The sequence below is a fragment of the Zootermopsis nevadensis genome, unplaced genomic scaffold (assembly GCF_977971745.1).
Source record: "Zootermopsis nevadensis isolate Lab colony 2312 unplaced genomic scaffold, Znev_1.0 Znev_ptg000009l, whole genome shotgun sequence".
Taxonomy (NCBI): domain Eukaryota; kingdom Metazoa; phylum Arthropoda; class Insecta; order Blattodea; family Termopsidae; genus Zootermopsis; species Zootermopsis nevadensis.
In genome coordinates, this window is record NW_028259141.1 from 3,268,391 (window position 1) to 3,292,691 (window position 24,301).

General features: G+C 38.5%; 1 protein-coding gene, 1 long non-coding RNA gene and 1 other non-coding gene across 3 annotated transcripts; 1 reads left to right on the forward strand and 2 right to left on the reverse strand.

Annotated features, from left to right (window-relative positions):
• Nucleotides 1-950: 950 nt before the first annotated feature.
• Nucleotides 951-1,057, reverse strand: LOC147874347 (U6 spliceosomal RNA). The gene has a single exon (XR_015534368.1). It is a non-coding gene; the product is annotated as a U6 spliceosomal RNA (small nuclear RNA).
• A 2,180-nt stretch (nt 1,058-3,237) lies between these two features.
• On the forward strand, nt 3,238-9,582 carry LOC147874348 (uncharacterized). Its single transcript, XR_015534284.1, has 2 exons — nt 3,238-3,397; nt 7,148-9,582. It is a non-coding gene; the product is annotated as an uncharacterized LOC147874348 (long non-coding RNA).
• On the reverse strand, nt 8,488-20,899 carry LOC147874349 (uncharacterized). The gene is made up of 10 exons (XM_087345479.1): nt 20,746-20,899; nt 18,809-19,302; nt 17,411-17,629; nt 16,179-16,297; nt 14,464-14,574; nt 13,562-13,639; nt 11,267-11,367; nt 10,644-10,794; nt 9,910-10,056; nt 8,488-8,660 (listed from the first exon to the last, which is right to left on the reverse strand). The coding sequence occupies exons 1-10, from the start codon at nt 20,796-20,798 to the stop codon at nt 8,589-8,591; spliced, it is 1,545 nt and encodes a 514-aa protein (XP_087201605.1). The 5' UTR covers nt 20,799-20,899; the 3' UTR covers nt 8,488-8,588.
• Nucleotides 20,900-24,301: the final 3,402 nt, after the last annotated feature.

A 24,301-nucleotide genomic window follows, 5' to 3' on the forward strand; every position in this document is an offset into this window, starting at 1 on the left:
CAGTTAGACCTCACATATTCCATAACACATCGCTGGTGAAGGTTAATAACTCTTAATTAAGACAAATACTGTGTTTTGAACCTCAATGCTGCACCCCATCTTAGAATTCTAGAATAGTCTGTTAGTTAAGACACAAGTTTAATATTAAAAGGTATTTTGGTACTGAAAGGGTTCGTGGTACGATCCTAAGGTATTTTGGTATTGGTAGGGTTCATGGTACGATCCCAACTGCTGCAGCCAATACCCAGTCATCACAAGAAATGAGTAGAACTAACATTCAAATGTATATATGTCGAACAATGGACAATGTTCAAAATTAGTGTGATGTTGAAATGAACACAAAGACAGCAAGAACTGGTGACAAATATAAGAGACATTAAATTGAATGCTAGAACTACATTCGCTTCAGTAGATACAAACTAATTAATGTAGGAAATGTGTCGACATCTGCAAACATATCGTCTCTATGTATGTCTGTCTCCTGAAATGAGAAGGTAAACATAAAAGCTGCTGTGCAGTGTCTAATGTTGAAGTACAGTTAATAGTGAGGCCAAAACTGACCAGTGTGGAAATGCGGCAATTCTAAATACTCAATAATCTGGATGTTCAGGTAATTTGTGCAGACATGTAAATTTCTGACGAAAAGATGTCTGGATTCAGTGATGTGGCAGGATGAGGCAGCAGGTGTGGCCTACTTTAAATTGTTGTCCTGAAATTTCCCAGGACTGAGGAATATTGTAAGTCATGAATCACAAAGGAGACCCTATTTTGGGCAATACTGTACTAGTATGTCACTCAGGCTCTCATTCATTGATCAGTATTTAAACTTTCTCCAAATAACGTTCACCTAACAAAATCAATTATGACCTGTAGTCAAGTTACATTTGTTGTTATATGATAAACTATAATGCCCACTGTAAACAGTGAGATATTAGTTTTAACAATACATTAAAATTACGAAACGCTTCACGATCTTCCATGTAATCCTTGTGCAGGGGCCACACTAATCTTCCCTGTATTACTGCAATGTTAGTTCGTATAGTGCCAAACTGACTGCTACTCAAGCTACTGCCATTGGATAATTTGATCTACATATTTAGTAAACTAGAAGATCAAATATTTCACTGCTTCAGAGAGAAGCTGACAGATGACCGATTTGGTTCTCAATAATTTTGTGAAAAAGTATTCTGCACTTTCCCCCTACAGAATATCCCATGTGCAATTTTACCCTCTTCATTGCTTTGAGTTGGGTCACAGACGTGAGAACACTTTGTCATGATCATTTTGTAGGTGACTGAAATTCTCTTATTTTGTGGATGTAATCTATAATCACACCTTCTGCAATTACATGAAACAAAATGTCAGCATTTAAAAACCAGATAAAGAAAGTGTTTTAGCAGAAAACCTCTTACCATCATGAATGTACATCAATATGAAAATAATATCTAAAGTTTCATCCTTTATTAAGTGGTTCTTATATCTGCTATAAAATGCCATCTAGATCACTTCATGGACGGCTTTCATATAATCATTCTGAAAGACCGAAGATGTGCCCTTGAAAACAGTGGCTGCCTCTAAGTGGTCACTCAGGAGATGATCATAATCTTCTAGCAGTTGCGAAGATTCTATATAGTTGCCTCTATCAAGGAGTGATTCATATTTACAATAACCTCTAAATGGCAACAGACAACCCTTTCAATCATCTAAACATTTCTCCATTATATTTTTTTATTTTTTGTGAAGTTACGAGGTTAGGAGAGGCACCTCAAATAGAAATATTTAGACTTTCTTCAAGCAGCAAGCATGGCCATCTAGGCAGTTTTTTCAGATTATTCCAAGCCATTAACCATGGGTAATGCAGCAAAACATAAAATTCCTGGAGTACATTTCTTTACTTGTCCTTACATACATTCTTAAGGCTGGGTGAAGGTGGGCTGAGTCTCCCATATTGTATTATTTTCATTTTCTTCTTAACAACGGTTTCTTCTAAAAATATCTTTAATAACATTTTTATCTACTTCCCACAAACTCACTCTTTAGTACCAAAAAGTATAAGGATAACAAAAATAATATTCTTAAAACAAAGGGGCTAATTTGCCATCATTACAAGAATCTTTTGTGAAAGGAGAAGTACCTGGACACAACACAGCTCAACTGAGTCACAGTCGTTCTGTGCTTAAACGGCAAATTCTCTTTTTTTCTTCTCTGAAGCAAGCATGAATGCGATGGCTGGAACCTCTGGTCTAGTGATGAAACATTCTGCTCCTCTAGTGCATGAAAATGTGATCAAATGGTGTAGCATTCAGGCTGCATAATTGATAGCCACATTCCAGCAAACAGTAAAGCTTGTATGGAAAGCAGACAAGAAAACATCACGTATTCCTCAAATTTTAGCAGACTGGTAGCACACTACTAGCCACACAACTGAAAACAATAACCATTACCCTTTTCATATTTATTTAATAAGGTTTCAATACATGATATGATCTGAAAACAGACGTCTAGTTTGGTGTACTCATTGCATATCTATACTTATTTTATGCTATTGCTTTGAAAGTGGATTAAGAATTTAGCATCATCCAGAGAATGTGCAAGGTTTTATCATTGAAAAAACTTTGTCTTGGCTCTCATACCAGTCGCATGTCAGATCATCCTGGAGATTTGTGGTAGGCAAAGTGGCACTGGAGCAGTTTCTCTCAAAGTTATTTGGCTTTAATATAACACACAAACTTTAGTGGCAGTAACGAACTTCCTTGCTTTGATTAAATTGTTACATTTTACTGGCAAATACATAATGCACATAAATACAACACATATACATAATGCACATAAATACAACACATATAAAAATAAGAGAATGGGTGTGTATGCTCTTCCTTAGCACCAGATTATGGAAAGAATCAGGCGCGTTTGCAGGTCGAGCAATTTACTCTGGGTGAGAGCTAGTAAACTAACACGAAGTTCGAATACTACTCTATCACCACGACACGGGAGGGAGGGAAAGGTAAAAAAAAAAGAAAAGGCGAGAGTTTAGCTGAAGCTGTCTTTTATATTCTCTTCAAATTCAAACACAGAATTAAAGAAGGCAGAAAGACAGCAGAAAATGCCTTAAACTTTAACAGTTAGGTTAGAAATCTCCAAAGCACCGTAATGGCTGCAGAGAAGCAGCTAAACTAAATGGTTGGGCCAAATAGCAGGTGTTTCCAACTGTTCTTGCCACCAGAGTGCTCTCGGAAACAGTCAGCAGTGTGGCAGGATACTATTGCCAACGTAAGACACTAAGTTGGGTATTACGATTTCAAAACGCTGGGTTCGCGGGTTTACCAAGATTTCATATGTCCTTGCTGCCTTTACGAACAAGGCGATGATGATGGCAGCTAGGACCACTTAAACCTTGGTAAGCTTCTTCCACACTGCACGGCGTTACAACTCAGAGGAGAGCAACCAAAGCCACCAAGATTTTCGTCTCTATCTATTACGAAGTCACTAAATATCTCCGTGATAGAGTCGAACGGACTCTTGACGTACAAAGAAATATTTTGAATCCTAGTCGATTCCAACAACGTGTGGGAAGACACTACCTGAAATAGGATATTGTAATAATGTAATCGTAGAATGCCGTGCTGTACAATTTGATACTAATTTGTCTAAATTGTTTTATAGCAATATACTGAGCACCAACAGGTGACTCTGAAACATTTATTAACAAGTTAAACAGCATTATAGACTACCTTTTCAAACCGAAAACGGAATTTGTTTCTGTGGGGATATAAATGTTGACTATCTCTCTGAAAGCTGCCGTAAGAAATGTCTAAATTCTCTTTCAGTAACATTTAATCTTAATAGCTCCAACTCTGCCGTTGTTAATATTTTTGTAGATAGTTTCAGGTTAGAACTCATTTCAATTAAACCGGTAATAAATGGGCTGTCTGATCATGATGCTCAGCTATTAGTTATAAAAAGCATAAACGTATTTCTAACTTTTGCAATGATAAAAAGGTAACTGGAGTGATAAATGAAGTCACTTTATAAATGAATTTATACGAATCGGTAGTGAAGACTGGAAATTAATACTCAGTGATCGTGATATAGATTCAAAGTTCAGTTCTTTTCTAAACATCTTTTTAATCATATTTGAAAAAAGTTTTGCTACTGAGACAGAAAAAATTGTCTGAAACCAATGTATGGATAACTAAAGGCATCAAAACATCATGCAAATATAAGCAAGCTCTTTACTTAAATAGCGGGACCAGTAATATCAACACAACTAATTACTTTTAAAATCAAAACTAACAAAGTTTTAACCTAAATTTTATACCATAATAGCATGTTTCCTGTTACAGAGCAATAGTTATGTCACTATAAAGTACTCACTCTACCATTTCAGTGCCCCACGTAAAGATGTGTATTTCCCTTTTCATCTCATTAATGCGGATAAAAGTATAACAGCCTTGCAACGAATATACTATATGCCTCTTGTATGAGTATGACCATCAGCTTCCTTCATTCCCTTGCTATCACTCGCATCCTGCATTCCGATTCACTGGTTGGTTTATTCCTTTGCCAACCATAGCTTTTGAATTTTGGGTCCAAGACAACTTGTAAATATCTTAAAGAGTATGAAAGAAATATCAGAAATATTCTTGCAGTTAATGACCACGTTTACCCGTTATTATTTTTGAGGTTTATTTACTTTTTGTAAGCCTATCAAACTTTTTCAATTGAACTAACTCACCTAACCTGCCATGAAGTTGGAATTTCACACATATTGACTTACTAGTAACACACACCATTTTAACTTACCTCATGTAATTAGTCACCAAATTGTAAAGATTTGTACAGAATCGTTGGAAGCATCAGGAAGAACAGGACAGGCTTGATGAAAATTAGGAAGTTTTAAGGTTATGAATCCACAACTGTTAACCTTGCTCATTCACAAATACCACCCTGGTATTCAACAGGAACACCAATTTAAATGCAAATTAAATTAAAACACTGACATTTTGTCGTTAAAAACCAATCGTGTCATTCAGAATCGCATAAATGTGTTTTTTAATTACAAGAAAGCATGATGAGGTGTTAAGCAGAACGAAAGAGGAGGGCATGACAGAGATCTATGTACCAATACAACACATTTTGAAGGTGTTGTGATAAAGTTCCTTGCAATTTTAGCTGCTGAATAAGACAGTAATGCAACTACATTCATGAACCCCCATTTCTCAATGTAGGAGCCTGGATGGAATGGGCATGATGGATAACTGGGATTCCATTCATGAAAAGAGCAGGAATTTTCTCATCAACAACATCCAGGCCAGCTCTGCAGTCCACCCAATCTCCTACTCAGTCCTTGAGTTCCTTTTCACAATGTATATCACCTGGAGAATGAAGCTGATCACTCACTTCCATCTACTGCTGAGACAACCTCAAACCATGATTCTTATGCAAAGAGAAATTTACATTCATATTGACCTTATGCGTGGGAAACTGAAGACGCAATGAAGTTCTTGGCTAATCAAATCCTAATTTATTTTCGAATATGAATCTTATTCCTACCACACCAAATCTAGAATCTTCTTCTTAGAATGTCTTCTTGGATAGAGTTTTGATTCTATAAATTTGTATTTAGACCTCTCATTGTACCAAAGGAAACATCACAGTACAAAATGTTATTTTAAAGTTATAGAGAGAAAAAGTCTTAGTTTTAAACTCTGTGTATTAGAATGCTGATTGTTTCTTCCTACTGTAAACATCTTTTGAAAACATTCAACATGATTAGGAAAACAACAAGCTGCACCGTTCAACACCTAGAATGTTTGCTGCAGGTTCCAGTCATGTCCCTGTTATTCTCCCAATGTAAATGTGATTGAAACAGGCATGTGGGAAATTTCCTTTTTAATTGTCTGCACAATTGGAGAGGAAGAACATTGATTTCAGTTTTAAAGAATATGTCCTCCACTCTTTGGCTGGAAATAGTGATTTCTCAAATGCAACTCGTAGTCTCCTGCACTTGACTGGTTAAGTGGATATATTAACAAGTGGTATTTTAAACGTCTGTAATCTGCAAAGATGCCTCATGCAAGATAACCCGACTACATGAAAGTCATTGAGGATACTTTATATGAAAGTTTGTACATAAAATGGTACTGTAAAAATATATGGAGGAAAAGGTAAGCTCTTTTACGACACAAATTATTGGCAAGTGCATCATTAAGCACTTATATAATTCTTCTGAAATATAACAATAGGATGTCTTCTAGATCAGTGTTTTGGGTAACTTATGCAGATAATTAGAAATGACCAAATAGTTGGTTCTTCTTAATTGTATGCATCAAACATAATGATTGTGTTTTTTTCTTAAAGCAAACTCAGAAAATTATTATAAACATAGGGTTGCAACCACTTGATTAGTGAGACTTGGAAGCATCAGTAAATCAAATGAGACAAGTAAAACAGCTTATTAAAAGCACATTCATTTTTGTACTTAAGCATAGTTTAACAGCATCTTAACTTTTAAAAAGACTCCCCCCCCCCCCCAATTCTTTTCTGAAAATGCTGCTTCTTCCATTGAGTGCATAAATGACCACTGATGCACCAAGAATTCCTGATAGTAGTGCAATGAAAAATTCCAGTCATATGTGCTACTGTTGTCCCAGCCACTGAATCAAATGCCAAAGGTAGTAATTCATGTTGACTCTTTCCAACAAAATTATGCCGTTCAGATTCCCCCACAGGTAGGAGTTGGTAGATGTGAAATCGGGCCACAGAGGCCACAAAGTCAATTTGGTTTATCTCATCCATCAATGTGTGTGATGAGAGGCCAGAAGCCACTTTATGTTGCAGGTAAAATGAACAGGAGCTTAGCCTTGCGTAAACCACAGTTTTTTACACTGTCAATGGTACAGCCAATAGTATTCAAGGTAATTCTACTGAAAATGTACATAAGACACCCTAAGAGTTTTAACACTAACTCTTAATGTGATCGCCAATTATTCCCATCCAGATATTACTTTCGAACTGATGCTTCATTGCTGCAGCCTCTCACAAGGCACCTGTGACCATTTGTTTATACGAGATTCATCTTGGATTGATTTTAGGAGTAGATCACAATCCTTAATTGAAATGCATGCACATATATTATCTATTGCAGGTGTCAGGCAATTAATCTGCATTTATTCTTCATATTATTGTGTCATGACACATAATTAATTTCATCGCCTGGCGTATGAATGCATCTGGAGTATGAAAAACTTGGCATCAAGACAAACTCTTTGTTGCCAGTATGAAGACGCACTTAAAGTTCTCAAGGAGGGAACAACTGCAAAGGCCATGTTCACGTTGAAAAAGCAGCAACACAGAGTTAAAACTCTTAGCTGTGAAAGACTGTACTGGAATTACTGTAATTTCATCAAAACATTTAATTATGGTATAACAGCAGACAACATTGCAGTATTATGACACCTTTTGCAGTGTCCATTCATTATTGCCATCAGCATATCGGTCATAGATTTCACTGCATTTTGGTATCTAATGACCAGAAACTCTTCAGATCTTTCTAGAGGGAACAAAGCGAAACACTTAGTATCGTTATATCAAGTTCCTCCATCCAGAGGTCTGCTTCTGCCATCAACACCTTCCAAGAACTATAAAATTGCAACACTTAAGTAGAGGTAAAATGAATACAGAGAGATATTTACTGTATACCAATATTAAAATAAAAAATACCTGCTCACTTAAACCATCTAAGAGGTAACCCAGAAAGTCATTTACTGACAGAATGGTAAGTGAGTACTTAGCAACAAAAGATCACTGGAACTACTGCACTCTTAATTACATTTCTGCTGTGTTCTGTTTCAGCAAGTATTGTTTGCTTCTCGAGCATTGTTTATTATGAGAAGTGCATTCATTTTATGTAAGGTGTTCTTTTGTATTAACTCGCATGTTCCTGAGTGTCAGCAGCAGTTTCTTTGCAGTTATTCAACCCATCATGTGTCTGCCTCTGCCTTCACTACTTGTGATCGGCGCAACTTTTGCCCCTCTTGATAATCCTTCATACCACGATATATTGGAAACAATTCCTTTTAAAGAATGATTCCCTTAACACTGTAGTTTTGTTTCCAGGCTTTCCACCCATTCCCTTTGTGTTCCTGAGAAAGCCAAAACACGGTGCCATAGGAAATAAAGCATGTTGCCTCAACTACAGTAATTTGCCGACAGTTTGAGTGGATTGAAAATTGCAAAGGAACTGATTCTGAATGTTTTGCGTCTTAGTCTGATGGATGCAGCCTGTGAAGAATGGAGTTCTAACTGCAATAGTTTTCCTACAAGTATTTAGTAATGTCACATAATTGTCTTCATTGCTGCATACTACTGCGACAGTCAACTGATGACACACACACAGATATAAGAATATATTTTGGAAAAACTTAAAAATTATAAAAATGGTTAAACATGTAGCTGTTTATCCAATAATCTGTTTATATTCAAGTGTATGTTTCAATGGTAAATATCATTTATTGTACAAAATTAAAATAAATATAAAATTGGTTATGTTACAAGCTCAATTCCAATAAACTGAAGGAGCCAAAACTTCAGAATTGCCGAGAATTTCTTCTTCTTTGCGATCCATTAGCCTTCAAGCCTGGATTGATGTAAGAGCATGCCTGCAATACCAATAACAAAATTAAAAAAATAGCAAGTAAATTCAAATGTACTGGAACTTACCTAATATGATGTTGATAAGATAATAAAGTATGTCTTATTAAAAGAAGATGATAAAATGTAAACAGTAAAGTAACGCTGCTCTTCTTTCAAGCGCTTAGTATGTAGATACAGTGCTGCCACTGTATATGTGATGCATTAACACACTAAGAGCTAGCTGACAGTCAGCCTTTCTAATAACACTGCAACAAGGCTGTCTCCTTCAAAAAACAGGGTATAGAATAAGGCATGGGATGAAGGAAACAAGAAAGAAACAAAGAAAGGACACCTGCCATTGTGTTAAATAAAAACAGATGTCTTAATTAAGAGATTATGATAATGGGACTGTGTACCAAAAAATTTTAAGGCAATGAAAATTAATTTTGTACATGCTCTGTTCATCTCATTTTGTATTCTGAGAGTCATCAACCAGAAATTACGTCATTGGGATGCTGTAATTCAGAAGCAACTTTCACTCTGTGAACAATTGACTTACAGACCTACATCTCAAAATTCTTTGAGTTACCTTACTTCAGTTCACTGCAGATGATTGCGAGTCATTTATCTCAATGTCCTGCTACTCCATGTTAAAATTTCCCACTTAACTCTGCAGTGTTTGTTGTTACAGGAGTTTAATAAAGTTTTGAAATTTAATTTCTGCTGTTTCCTTCTTTCTTTCTTTAGTTTACTATATTCAAAGACACAAACCACTGAAACATTTTGGTTCATTCTGTATTAACCAATTTTTGTGATCTAAATTGGTAATAATATATGCACTTATATTTGTTTCTATTTTGGCCCATAATAAACTAACTCCGTGGAACAGTCTCCTTCCTGAGAAACTAATATTAGATCAGCTAATAAAAATGCTTTGCTTTTATGAAACCTGAAAATTCTTCATTCTGTTCGTAAGTCAGCCACTGGACCCTATCCTCAGCACATGAATTCAATCCACCCCACCCACCCAAACTAAAAGTGACGGGATGTCAAGAGCAAGGAATGTCTTTTGGGAATGTGAAGATGTCAGTTACAATAAAACAATACACATTCACACACGCAAATACTAGCCAAGGCCTTAGGACAAACACAACATCATTACATTTTAAGACCGTAAAAGCGTTATAGTTGGTATAGTGCAACATTTGGCACTGCTAATAAACCTTATTGCTATGCAAATCATAACAGAACTTCAGACAAATCACTTTCCCTCACCTCGTTGTTGCCACTCTTATCGCCTGGCGACAGAAATGACACCTCGTCCTCTCCAAGATGTTTAATGTCACTGACGCCCTCCCACTCAAAATCCAGAGAATGTGGCATCCGTAACTGCCTTTTTGACACGTCGCCCCAGTTTATGCCCTGTAGGACGAAGCACAAACATTACTAATATGTACCAGAATACTAATTGCAAAGTAAAACTTGGTATAGTAGAAGTGAGAGCACCACATTTTAAAAGATTCTTTAGTTGTGCTGAAAGTACAAGGATATTGAAATACATGCTTGAGTTTGGCTACAAATTTTAGTCCGTAATTCAATTTATTTCAAAATATTGCACTTACTGGGAGAGAGATTAGACACACAGTCATGCAGTCAAGGTTTTAAGTAAATTGTTGGCAATTTTATGGAAAGTACTGAGAGTCCTTCTAAAATACTGATGAGACAGCAGTACATTATGCACCGTGATAGTAAACCTTTTACTGTGATATTGCTATGCACTCAGTCTTAGGCATGTGGCATCTGTTACAAGCAAGTTGTTCTGCTCGGGATGTACATCACAATTTTTGCTGACTGAAGATTTAAAGAATCAAATTGTCTAGAAACAGCGTCAATAAACTCAAACTGTGTGGATCTTCCCACTGTTGTTAATTTGCTTAGGCACAGTTTAGAACTTAAAAGTGTACATACACCCTATTGTATATGATAACAGATATGGTAAAAGAACTTACGTCAAAAAATGGATGTTCTTTGATTTCTTGAGCTCCGCGTTTCCCCCCACCTAAGCGAAGTCTTGGATTCTTCTTCAACATTCTTTCAATAAGGTCAACTTCACAGTCCAAGAACCACAAAGGTATGTCAGGCTTGTCATGCAATATTTTGCTGCAAGAGAGAGGTTCATTCTTATATTTGCCTTAAAAGACTGTACTTGTTAAACATGCTTTCACAATTAATGTTTGTAATGCTTCTCAAAGCTGCCATAAGTGGCCTAGTCAATGTCTGATTTTCATGTAAATCTCTGACATAGGTCATGCAAGAGATAAGGAAAATGGTCAATGTTAAACGTTGTAAGCGTTCAGCTTCTGGAACCCTTCCTATCTGTCCCTTACATTCAGTCTCTGACCAGCACAAATTTCCTTCGTTAAAGATTGTGGTCATAGTTGGAACTGCATTTGGTTCCTCCGCCTATGGTTAATTCTCCTCAGGTTTCAAGCGTGTACACCAATTTTACTCTCATGACAACAGACGGTCATCCATTAACAATGACCTAATTTGTACTGAAATGTGTTCAAAGGAAAATGATGTTCACAGCAAACACATACATCAGAACTCTTTCCAAATGCAAAATACTTACCAACAAAGTGCTGAATCATTTTGATGTTCATCATATTCAAAGGGCCTGTGCCCGACCATCATTACAAATGCAGTGACTCCAACACTCCACCAGTCCACTTCCTGCAACAATTAAAATTACAGGTATTAGCTGCAATCAGACATTTCTGTTTCACCACACTCTTATACATTTTCGACAAGGTTCTCCACAAACAGAAAATTTGTGGTTAGAGTGAATTGTTTCTTAGTTTCTTGCCTCCAGGATAATGTGTAACATTCCTAAGTTTGTAAGACTTGAGGTTCTCACAGCGGTGAGTATGAAGATATCCGTCTTCTGGGTTATTGCGCTGTGTAGTCTGGTCGAAGATGGACTTCACCTGAGCCGGTCCTGGAAGCCTCTTATTCACACACTTCGAGGACTCCGAGAGCGAGCAAGAGTGCGCCGCCAGAACCAACCAGACCACTAACATGGCCCTTTTCAGAGCCCTGATCCATACAACCAAACTCACCTTTCTCTCTCTACTTTCTCTCCCTCTCCCACTCTCGCCCACGTGCTCCCATTGGCTCGGGGCAGGCTACACCTTTCACTTCCCGGCCTATAAACTCAGCACCTCACACCCTATTGGCATATTCATCGCCCTGATGACGGAGGCAGTATGACCTCTGAAACGTTGGTTAACATCGATCAGACTACACAGCGCAATAACCCAGAAGACGGATATCTTCATTCCTAAGTTTGATAATGATTTTCCTTCCTTTACCTACTTCTTACAACTATCAGTTTGATTCTTAGCCAGCCAGAGATTGTGATGAATTTTGTTGTGGTTTTCTTTGAGTGCTCAGTCAGAACCTTGTAAAAACACGTTATTAAACACTGCTTACAACTGACATTATACAGCTACATAAATGACATCAACAGTCAAATCAAGAAAATTATCAAAAGCCATTAAAACCCATTCAGAGTTTATCAAACTGCTATAGAAGAGGACAGACAAAAAAGGCAAAGCAAACAGGAACATTTTTCTATAGTTTTGCAATGAAAACACCTAGAAATGTTCTATGTTCGCTTCATATCTTCTGAACTGCCGTCCTCCAACAATACTGTCTACTGCAACAAGTTTTCACAAATATTTCTTTGTGTTTCAGGTCAAGTCCTTTTTTCATACAGAGAGTGAGCATGTAACGCATCCCAATTCAATGTGAACCGAGAGGCAGGGGAATATGAACTAATTTCATTTGAGAAGTTTATATGAGCAAGTTTTTAATTCGTGCTGCTTTAGTTTCCATCTTTGCACAAGATGTGCTACACTCACAGATGTTAAAATGGCATCTTAAGCAGAGGAATCCCTCGCCGCCCATCTTGGAAGAAGAGTGTCCTATTGACACGCTGTAGCAACAAGACAGAATTCCTCCACATTTTTACAAGTAACTGATAGAGTCTTGAATCGAAAGTTTTCAGAGAATTTTATTGACAAGGGTGGGAATATGACTTGGCCACGTTGTGTACATGAACTTCATCCCCTTATAGGATTCTTTTGGGGGTACATCAGGATGTTGTGCAGTGCCAACAGTGGCTTCCACTTTGTTAGAATTGGCTACAGTCAACCCTGAATTCCTTGTTGTGAGGACTGACACGAAATGGAATACATCTCACGTGTACACCCAGAATATTTTGTTTTTGAATCTCATCCTTTACATGAGTCATTGAAGTAGCCGCCACCAAATTACATACTACGTGGTCACAGCAAAAGTCTACGACATTGCAACAATGAACACTGGAGCCCAGGCAAGTAAAGACAGCTGAGAACTCGATATGTAGCAAAACTAACAATGCCGTACTGGTAACTTGGAGCTGTGAGCCAAAGAACATGAAGTATTTCCATGGCTTTGAAGCTTGAAGTTTGGTGATGGCTACACCATTTTTCTTTCTGTTTTTGGGTGTAACACGACACAGGGAGACACTTAAAGCAACTTTCATGCTGAGTCACATAAGGAAAAAAGTCTAAACAACACTTAATTTCAATTTCAGTGACTGGCTAGTACTTGGCTTTCAAATTCCTTTATATGACAAGAATGCATGTCATCATGCCAGATGCCAGGCAGCTGACTGCACCGCATTCAGTTGAATGCCTGTCATGTGTATCGACTAGTTTATGCACGTGTCCTTACAAATTCCATGAAGTTACTGCTTGTGGCTCCAAACCCTCAGATTATTATAATGTGTTTTCTTGTTAGTTTACATTAATCACGCGTTAGGTTCAGTTACATAAAACCAAGAGCTCATTATTATCATACTGTTAATGGACAAGAAACTTACATAGCTGTAGCCTTCGCCGATGAATATCTCTGGCGCCATGTACTGACTTGTGCCACACTGCGAATACGCACGATCACCCTGAAGATGGAAACAACAATTTTAGTAACTGTGACAGGAATTTGGGGCACAAAACAACTACAAAGTGTCTGGTAACAGAGAAGAAAATTGATCATATCAAAAAGTGAAGACCACCACTGGACACAGTCCTGAGCGACTTCCATTCACCTCCTGCCTTCAAAATATATTTCTGTAACATCCCTCTTAATGCTATGCTTCTTAACCTTAATGGTTTCTGAAGCTGCCATTTTCCAAGAGACTTACCTAGAAATATTTTGCAGCATTTCTTCTCTACCTACACATCCAACCTACTGTACGTAATATCCTTTAACTGCGACACTACTCAGTAGGCTGTACGTGCCACAAAATTTATCATCAACTATTATTTACACTAAGGACCAAAGGGTCCACCAAGGACTGTAGTGTGAAATAAAGAAGACTTATAACTTTCGGTATCCAGTATTACCCTTTTTTTGAAAGTAAGGCACATGTTTAAGCTTCTTAGACCTCTAATGCTGGGTATCCTAGACAAGATATTAATGGCTTCTGAATAGAATAACAGCAATTACTTACCAAACTTCAGGAGAGATTATACTCGTACACTTCAAGTTTATCCCGTAAAAGTCACAGGCCTTGCGACATCTTTTAGTTACACTATACTTAAACACACACTGGTCAAATTTAAGGCACCTGAAACATGTCGACTCTTTATGGGTCTTGTACTTTGACTTCCCTCAAATAAAGGGCACTGCCTGATGGACAGCGGTCCACATAGCGCTTGCATCCACAGCTCATGTGTCTTTGTACGTACACTGAACAAAAGATAAGGTGGATATAATATTTACCTCTTTAGAGCAGACAAACTGTTTGCACAGGCCATAATCCGCAACAGCAATGTGGCCTTGGATGTCCACCAATATATTTTCTGGTTTTAGGTCGCGGTGTATGACTCTAAGCTGAAAGAGACAAATTAACAAATAAATTCCTTGTACAGAATGGATAAAATATGGTATATTTTGCATTCTTATTGTGGTAGTGAAATGCAGTATCAGTATTTTGCTTTTCTGCTACATATCACCTGAACTAAGCTGTCATATTTATTACTGTTATTGATAAAATTAAATACCAAACTGAACTGTAGCTGTGGCTTCAACCATGATTATGAGTGAGGATCTACCTTGTTTCTTATGTGCACAGGGTTGGCATGAAGGTGTTTGAGGCGCTAGAGAAGCTTCACCTTTACCATCACCACCCAAACCATTTAATTTATTTTCAAAAGTAATATCGTACATTAGCCTGAGTGACAATTGTACATTTTTATTTCAGATTTTGTTTATATCATAAGAGTCAAGAATACAATACTCAATGTAATACATTGGCATTGTCCTGCACTTTACACAAAATATGTACAGAAACAGACACATTAGAATTTGGAGCGTACGAAGGAAACGAGTAGAAAGAGAACAAGAAACTAACAAAAGTGAAACGGAACTTGTTAGAGCATGGGTTGTCATTAATCCCATATGCAAATATAAAAACTCGAATGAGTCAAAGGGGGATGTTCTACAGAATATTCAAGTGTATGCTCCATTTTGATGTTATTTATTTTTAATTATCAGTTTTTGTTCAGATGATGAACCTGGTCAACTTTCCCTGCTTCAACAGTGGAGTTTACAGAGTCTGGGACTTCACAGAAAGGGGTAAATGGAAATGTCAGTATCCAGACGGACAGTACACTATTAAAATAATTCTCGTTCAGTTTCTCAATTCAAGGCGAGGGAAGGCGGGAGGGGGGCTCTTCTAGCTTCTCGAGGAGTGGCACAGATGGAGGCCTTCACGAAAGGCGAGAACTACAGAACTGCAGCTAATGTGATATAAAACTTTCTGGATTCAAATGCCAAACATCCGACCAGTCAAAGTTCTTTAATTAATGAAAAGACTTCCAGAAATTAGATAATGATGGTCTGAGTTAAGAAAGTCCTAGTTGACAAATTCTTTACTGTGCGTGGTTGACGCTAATGGTGATACAGCCGCTTCTTACCACGAGGTAATTAGCTGAGATAATGAACAAAATGCAGACAGGACTGGTGAAAGACACATAGCTATCAATATGGTGCCTAGTGTGGTCTGTTGCCACACTCCTGCCAGTGATCAAGTTCTTCTCAGGCACACCCCAAGTCACCACAGTTTTTGGAGAGTACAGATTGCCTAATGGGACCACGCAACCGCATACTGTTATGCTAAAAGTGAATAACATACAAGTTCCATGGCAGCCAATCACAGTACAGAAGAAAATTGTTGTTGACGTCATAAACATGACAATGCTAATCAAATGTGCCCCTATAAGAGCTGAAAGAATTATTCATAGGAAATAAGCTACAATTACTATACTTTCTTAGTATTTCAGACTTTTCCCACAGAAATCGTAAATGATTGGTATGCAGTGAATAAATCACGCATTGAAATTCTGTAGCCACACAATCAATCAAGCACTTTCAGGTTTCATAGTACCTTCTTACACATTTGATTGCAGAGAACTGCAGTTGGACTGTTTGCCTACCTTATGCAGATACTCCACAGCCTCAATGATTTCTGCCAGGTACATTCTTGATTCATCAACTGTAAACATTCCTCCCAACTCCCACAACAGATCAAACAGGTTGCCACCTGCATAATAGTCTGGAACAATAATAACAAAACTTAGTTACCATAAGGACACTCACTGCTACCAGAGGACAGTGCAAAGTACTCTGCTGTATATTCAGTTAGAAAACAGTGTTACTGCCATATGACGCTCTCCAAAAGACTGAAAGATAGTTCACCCTTCACACGATGTTTTCAGTCAAGATAAATATTACTCCTACCCTTCTTCCTATGGTCCACATGGTGGCCACTGTCCGTGCTGTGTTATAAAAACATTTAACTGGCAGTGGAATTTATTTTTACAGGCCTACTATGTACACTGTCCACTCCTCTGTAAACATGACTCACAGAAGATGAACAGAACAAATATGTGTCAATACCACGATACACAGCACTTGTTAGTCGAAATGTATGTGGGATGTGACAAACATTAGTCAGTGGGAGACTTTCACATGCATACAGCTTGTCTCTCTGAGCAGCGAACTGAACTGACCTAGAAGACGCAACATTTAGCTACATGCATTCCACAAACCATTGCCCTTAGAAAAAAATATTTCTACCTTTAAAGCAGTCCGTGTGAAATCTGTTATAATGGACTAGTTACAAGTGACCCGACTTACGTACTGAATTCCACACAAGCCAAGCGATACTTAAAATACAAGGATGGGACAGAACACTAGAAAGCTTCAAAAATAATGCAAAACTAAGCATCAGTATCGATTTTATGACAAAAAATTATTAAAATTGTACAATGAAACCACTGTTAATAGGACCACATTAATGACTGTGATGATTAATCATTCATATAAGTACAATAATCTCCAAAAGAATTATCATGCCTTTTTAATCTGCTCCCAACAATTATTCTGTGATTCATAATGGATTGATAGTGGGTGAAATTGATTTCAGTGTGTCAATACTGACAACCTGAAACATGTATCTGACTGTAACACTTTACTTCAGAGTCATTTGATCAGCAGGATTCTTCCAGTTTAGGTGGTTATCAATTTTCAGACTGCAGAATTTTACTTTTGCGCATAGTGGTGAATTATTTGTTACAAATTTTATTAAATTTTTCCTAAATTTAGGTTTGGGGTGGTTTGTTTGCTGTGAACTGTATTGTTCACTCCACGTCTCAAATGTACTCACCTTGTACGAGGCACAAGTTCGATTGTGTCTCGAATGAATAATAGAGACCAACCATGAATGGAGCCTCCAGGCCCTTCTCGAGTAACTCTCGTTCGGTACGATATTGCTGGCGGAAAGCCTCACAAGACATAATTTCGTTAATGTCTTGCGTCTTTAAAGCATATTTAGTGCCATCATCTACGCCGCCGACCTTCCGCACTAGGTATACTTTTCCATAACCTGGAACAGCACGCAATCATGTTTCCTGTTACTATGTCCTCAACAAGGGCTCTGATATTTGTAGACCCTCTCTCTTCACTAAGCATGAATTCTGTAAAACGTTGTGTGTGCAATATCAAGCCTTCATGACTAAAGGTAATATTTTTCGATACACGTTCTGCACAGGCCCATTATCCAAGAAGCAGTTAAACCACTCGCCACCAGTGTCGTCGTTCTGAAAGATCAGAGCCCGAATCTTAAGTAGCTTCTATAAATGGCCGTGTCGGGTGACACGAACAGAAAGAAATCCCACTTAGCTCTGCGATATTTTCTATGTGTAATAATACATCATATATAATCAGAATTATTTTTGTTAAACACTTACTCCTATAATGTTTATGCTTTGAATCTTCTTTGGAGGGTCACTGACCCAGTCACACCAATTCCATGCAACAATCTGATTAATCAATATTCAACCATAAAGAAATGTTGTTCAAGAGCGTACGGTCTACAGCATTTTTAGTAATTTCTAATTTTCAGCTTGAAAATGTTAAAGGAAAAAAGGTACAATATGTATCGCCATCTATTGGTCATTTATCAACGGTGATCGTGAAATATTTTAGTAGAGCGTTATCACAACAGAAAATTAAAATATCAATTACATCAAAGGAAGAAGCGGGTTATTTCTGAATGTGGGTTCCCTCCTCTGGCCCTGTACCTTTAGTAGGGGCTCGATTTCCACTAACAACATTTCGCAGATGACATTCAAGAAGAATGTCAATCATCGGTCATCAGAAAGAGAAAAGTGTCGTTGACAGAAAATTTTGATTGCCTTAGGCTCGGCAGAACAAAATCCCGAGCTATTTGCAACCATCTTCTTGAAGCAATAAACGTTCTCAGATATTCTGACGCTTAATTTTATGGAACATTATTAATCAAGACTTGGCTCTGAGTTTAGATCCTACAACACTTGTTCATATTAGCAAATGTCTGAATGGAGTAACTCTTGTAACTGACGTCTAAAATATTCATTGTGAGTGTTCCTAGACGGAGGTTAAGCTCCATTCTTTCCACTTACATTGCTGTTGTCTCAGCTGATTTACTGCTACTGGAGCGGTTCACAAAATCAGGGCCATATTTTCTAAGCAGAGAAATCCACAGTTAATTTGCGAAGTTTTTACTACAAGAAATCGTACTTGCCTCCTGTCCCCAGAAGTTGGAGCGGCTCGAAGTCTTTGAGCCTCGGAAGGTCGGCCTCATCTAATCTGCCTTGGTCAGCGCCCTGGCCGCTGCAGTCCTCGTCCCAGTTCTCACTGCAGTCCTCGTCCCAATTCTCACTGGAGGCTGGCGCCAATTCCTGGTGGTGGCAGCCACGAAAGCTCTGAATCTGCTGTTTCAGATCCTCGTTTTCGGCCATGATATTTGAGACTACCTGAATCAGTCCGTTTATGGTTCCGTGCGTGATTCTCATCTCAATCACGTGTTGATTCTCTAAGTCCTTGACTTTTGCTCTTAGATCCTCTACGTCTCTGTTCCTCTCACGAAGGTCGCTCAGTTCTTTCTCCATGCGAGCAAAATGATTTAATATCATAAACAAAGGTTCTGCTAATATTTGGTCTCCACACTTTTCTTTCTTTCCAGCACCAATCAGGTCGTCTATCAATGTCTCAACGTTCTCCATGGTCCTCAGGCACCTGCAGTCAAAAAAGATACATCTTATTACCTTCCAATGCTATTATAGCATCAGTGCCCTTTAAATTCAAATACAGATTTATACTACGTATTCTTATATTTATATTATTAATATTTTGCTCTTTGACCGATCGATTAGTCTGTTATTATTATTTTTATTTAGTGTTCTGTCTGACGACAGGTCCATATGAACAGGATCCTTCCATACATTTCTCGGACTGGGACCTGTTCATATACGTTCTTGGCAGATGATCCAGAAGTGGTTTGCCATTGCCTTCTTCTGTGTGTGAATGGAGTAATTGTTGGGATGCCACGGAGGAAAACTCCGTGTTGCCTAGACCACGGCCTTGCCCAACACAAGTTATAAATTCGGGCACCGCCGGGAATCGAACCCGAGACCCCAGGATTACAAGGCCAGCGTTCTAACCGCTAGACCACCGTGGCGTCTGTTGTTATACTAAAAATTAATCCAGGGATAAGATATTTTGTATGTATTATTCATCCTTGGACGCACTGCAGGATAAATCGGATTAAAGAAACGTTTCCTGCACTTTCGGTGAAAGCAACTTCGATTTCAATTCCCAGAAACAGAATTTACGTTCCTTCAGTTAACATGAAGATTTTATACTTGTCAGTTGGTTCGTCATCGTTTCAAACTCAAAAGCAATAAGCTACTAAGCTTCGTTGCTCCGCACTGAACTTCAAGAAGAACTTCACAGTTTTCACGAAACTTCGAACCGAGTGCGAGTTCGTACACGAGTTAACGCTTCATTCCGTGTTTAAGGGTTACTCTGTAAGCAGCGACTATTCGGAATTCTTAAATATTCTTTGGACCATCTTCGGATTAAAAGAGCTACGAATTTTTTACTATTGCTGTAGAAATTGAACTATTTACCATAAATGCAGACAGTATTTGGAGCACAACAACAACAATGTTTAACAATTGCATACCAATCCTCACGATGAAACAGAAAATTACAAATAAAAATTCAATAGCCAATTACAGATACAGCACGCGAGACGAACACAACAATCAAGTTGAAAAGGTTACAAAGAAAGAGATTATCGAACAACACACGAGTGCATAGGACGTTAATGCACAAATAAAAATGTTTGTAATAATAATTTAAATAAATCAAATAAAATAGAATTTCGTAAAATGTGATTACGGGAAGCCATCTTCCTTACAAACACGTGCACGCCCCAGCAGACAGCATCACCAGTTGATGAGCGTCCAGCAAAAGGACTATTTTTAAACGAAGGGCTGCAACTGAACAGAGAAGAGTCTCTCAGATTCCGAACAGGAATGCGGAGACCGGCAGCTTCCAGAAGGGAAGAACTTTCGTAAGAGACAGCGCGTCACTGCAATAACCCTTCTCACAATTGTAAATGATAACCTGTACATGTAATTAGCAATAATATTAAAAAGGAAACCCTTGGCTCACCTATGTGAATAGCAGGAGACCTCGATGTCCACAGGCAGCAAAGGTTGAATCATAATTTAAATATTAATCGAGCGAGTGCGAGACACTGTCACAAAATCGTTACTAAATCGTAGAACGTAAATCCACGAGTTATTCCGAAAGTTATTTGCGAAATAAGGCAACACAAAAGTATCTCGTTCTCGAAGCACTTAATCCAAAACCTCTTCGCAGCACAATTCGAACCAGAGTGACGAAAGCCGATTGTTGCCTGCTATTTATACCAACATAACCTGTGACGCAACAGTCAGTAGAGGGAGTGCAATACGGTTCATTCAAGCGTGCATAAGGACGGAGAAATGAACCTTATGGCATGCCAGCCGAGATTGTTGCACGTGTTTGTATTTTATAAGAACACCTGCGTTTCATATTTACACATTCTTTGTAGTTAAAGAAATACAAATTGGATTACTCCAAGTTATAATTTGTAAGAAATCAAAAGTTAATATTAAATATTTTCTATGTAAAAGGAAATTAATTTAAAAATAATGAAACGAGGCTTGAAGTAAATTTTGCAGTTTAATTTGCCCTTGTTTAAAAATAACGTCGTGTTTTTTATTATTTTTTGATTTTAAAGACGGTTTTTGAGGGGCCCGGGCGCTGTTGAACCCATCGCCCCTGCGACAGGGAAAATGTTTCCTTCCTTCGAATCCCGATTATTCATTTTGACCAGTGAGAGAACGCAGGAAGGTAAGAACTCTGGAAGAAGTGTCCTGAGTTCGATTTCCGTCAAGGGCGGTTCCTTTGGCTCCGAAACTAAGCGAGACAGAAGAAGGGATCAGAGTTTTTTGCTTCGAAGAGGAGATTTCGGAAACGAAGGCCTCGACACTGAGTTCGAGACCCGACAAAGATGGTTTCTGTTGACGGGAAGGCACCCAAGAGAAGAAATCGACGCCAAGGCAAAATTCTTTCTTTTCGGAGAGGAAATTACGGGGTCTAAGGTCACGGACACGAATACACAGTCCTCGGTTCGAGTCTCTGTTACGATGTTGGTTTCTGGGGTCATTTTTACGGGCGTATTAAAGGACGCACGTTCAATGATGAGGCCCGTAAGCTACCGGGTGTTTCCGAATTAATCTGCTGATTTTGTGTGGTTAGAATAGGCCATGCACTTTTATTTATTCATAGATTATTTAACGACGCACTTTCAGAAGCTCCGAGCATTAAATCCATTCATAAATCCTATTTTATTGTTTGGAAACACAATACTAGCTTAATTCTGTATTACTGTCGACTAACACGGATGCCACCAGATGTCTCAAAAGTAAAGTGCCGTACAATTTGTAGGGTTACCCAAATATCGGAAAGGTTTTTGTGGTAATATAATTTACCGCATTCGACCGGCGGATGAATAAAGCACGTAGTTTGGTGGATAAGAATAAAAAGTGTATGAAAATGCGCCCCACTGACAAGTTCTTGTGCACTCGAATGTTTTTGAAGCACTGGACTGACTACCAACTCCCGACAATTGGATTTTTCGCCTCAAAATCGAGAAATTAGGCTGTTCTCTGGGGTGACGTCAGAGCCCTGAAGCTGCTGGTCCAGGCGGAGATGAGGCCTACAGAGGGAGGACTTCGAAGTTTCCACCCCCACGGCCTCCTTGACTGCGGACATTGGCCACGAGGGCTGAGATACACGTAGTTTGATGGGTAAACCAGTTAGAAGGCGTTCACCACGACTTATAAGGTAGTGTTTATTCTTGTACCTTCAACGCTCTATCAACTGATAATGTTGCGTATCCATTATTTAAACATGACAGGATGGTTATGAATGATGGATCGCGGGAGTACATTCTGTGCCTGCTATAAAGTAACTGAGAAGAACCAGGAAGCTGGGGTTAGCCGGTGCCAACATGTTAGTTTACTGCGATTGGATGAAGCCGATATTTTGGGCGTGTTTTAAGAGGAGACAGGAATTGGATCTATTTTTCTTTTAGATTATGGAGCCACAGATTTTCAATAATCTCACAGGCGGCTTCAAATGGCGGATGCTAAGTTTGTTATGAATTATGAATGGGACAGGACGAATGTGTAAATGGATTTTAGGAACTGCTAAGGATTTTGCCTTCCACAAGGTGGGGATTGTGTCTTTGAACGAGATTCGAACTGAAAATCGCTTGGATAACCTCTCAGCTTTGTCTTGAGTACTTCGTGGTTTTACTTTCGTTAAGTTAGAGAATTTTCTGGCGTTGAATCCGATTCTGCCTCAGATAATTCGTTGATGCGATAATTGTTCCTGTGCTCAAGCGTCTTCACGCTGCGGCCTGCTTTACCCTCGGTGGTCACGGGATACAAGGCTAGGTGAGCCCCAGAAACAGACTGAACGCAGAGAGAGAGGGCGGGAACTTCGCCCCGCAGCCCACAAAAAACCAGGATCACGATAGACTATGGCCGCCAGATACGGAGTGTTTCGAAAAAGCATTCGCGGACAGCCGACAACGGGTGATTCTCCGACCTTTGGGTTTTCGCGGGGCTAACAATTGCCGACCGTGAGAATAATAAACTGTTCCGACGTTTTGTGGGTGGCCTCTGAGTGGGACGGAATATTTGCAACGACCTAAGCTGGACCAAGCGCACTCAAAGATAAAATACAAATGACTTGTTCTTATGCTCATTTGCTCTTTAACGCGATGCATGCAAAATAAGCATATGTCTATGTTGGCTAATATATGATAGGTGGGTATTATATTTTTCATATATGAATACAATTTGGACTTGACAATTTTATAGTTGTATTTTGTGTCTTATATTAATCCACAGTTCGTTCCAGAATCTCTTCTCTTTTTTTGTCAATTTTAATAAAGAGAGTATTGTGAATTAGTACGCCGAATTCCGCTGGACTGACACAAATCTAATTACTTTTTAAAAAGGCTTCCAGTGCACTCTGTTCATGGCAGATTTAATGAAGAAAAGTTGGCTGATTTGGTTACTGGATAAGAGGGACAGGTTCGTATGCAGCTCGTAAAAGTATTGTAAATGGTTTCACTGCCTCATTTCATTCGTGATCTTAAAATCTGTGTTCCCTACAGCGTTCTTTCACGCAGGCGAAACCTTTCGAAATAAAATTAATATTATTTTGCGGTAGCGGATGCACTCTATGGAGTACTCTTGGTACTATGAACAGAGGAGCGTTCATACTCGTTGAGCCATCTCTCGGGGAAATAAAGAAGTTCAACCGGTTTTGGTAGCTCTATCAATAAAGTGAATCAGCATTATGATCAACTTTAATCACAGTTTCCGAAATTTAACATTTTAGACTACCAGATTCTTTTGACCGTATAATCAGTGAAGTTTTGCCTAGAATTAGGAAGTTTAATTTTGAAACGATATTTAGGGATAGAATGTGCACGCTGATACTCCAGAGACCAAAGCAAGTTGCTTGTGCTTCTAAATGTCGTACAAGGGAATGGTCCAGTTGGTCAAGTCAGAAGGCACTTGTAAGGTTGTGAAGGACTTGATAAATCACACACCCAATAAATACTAAATAGGAACCAAGAAGCATAGGACTTAGATAAACCTAA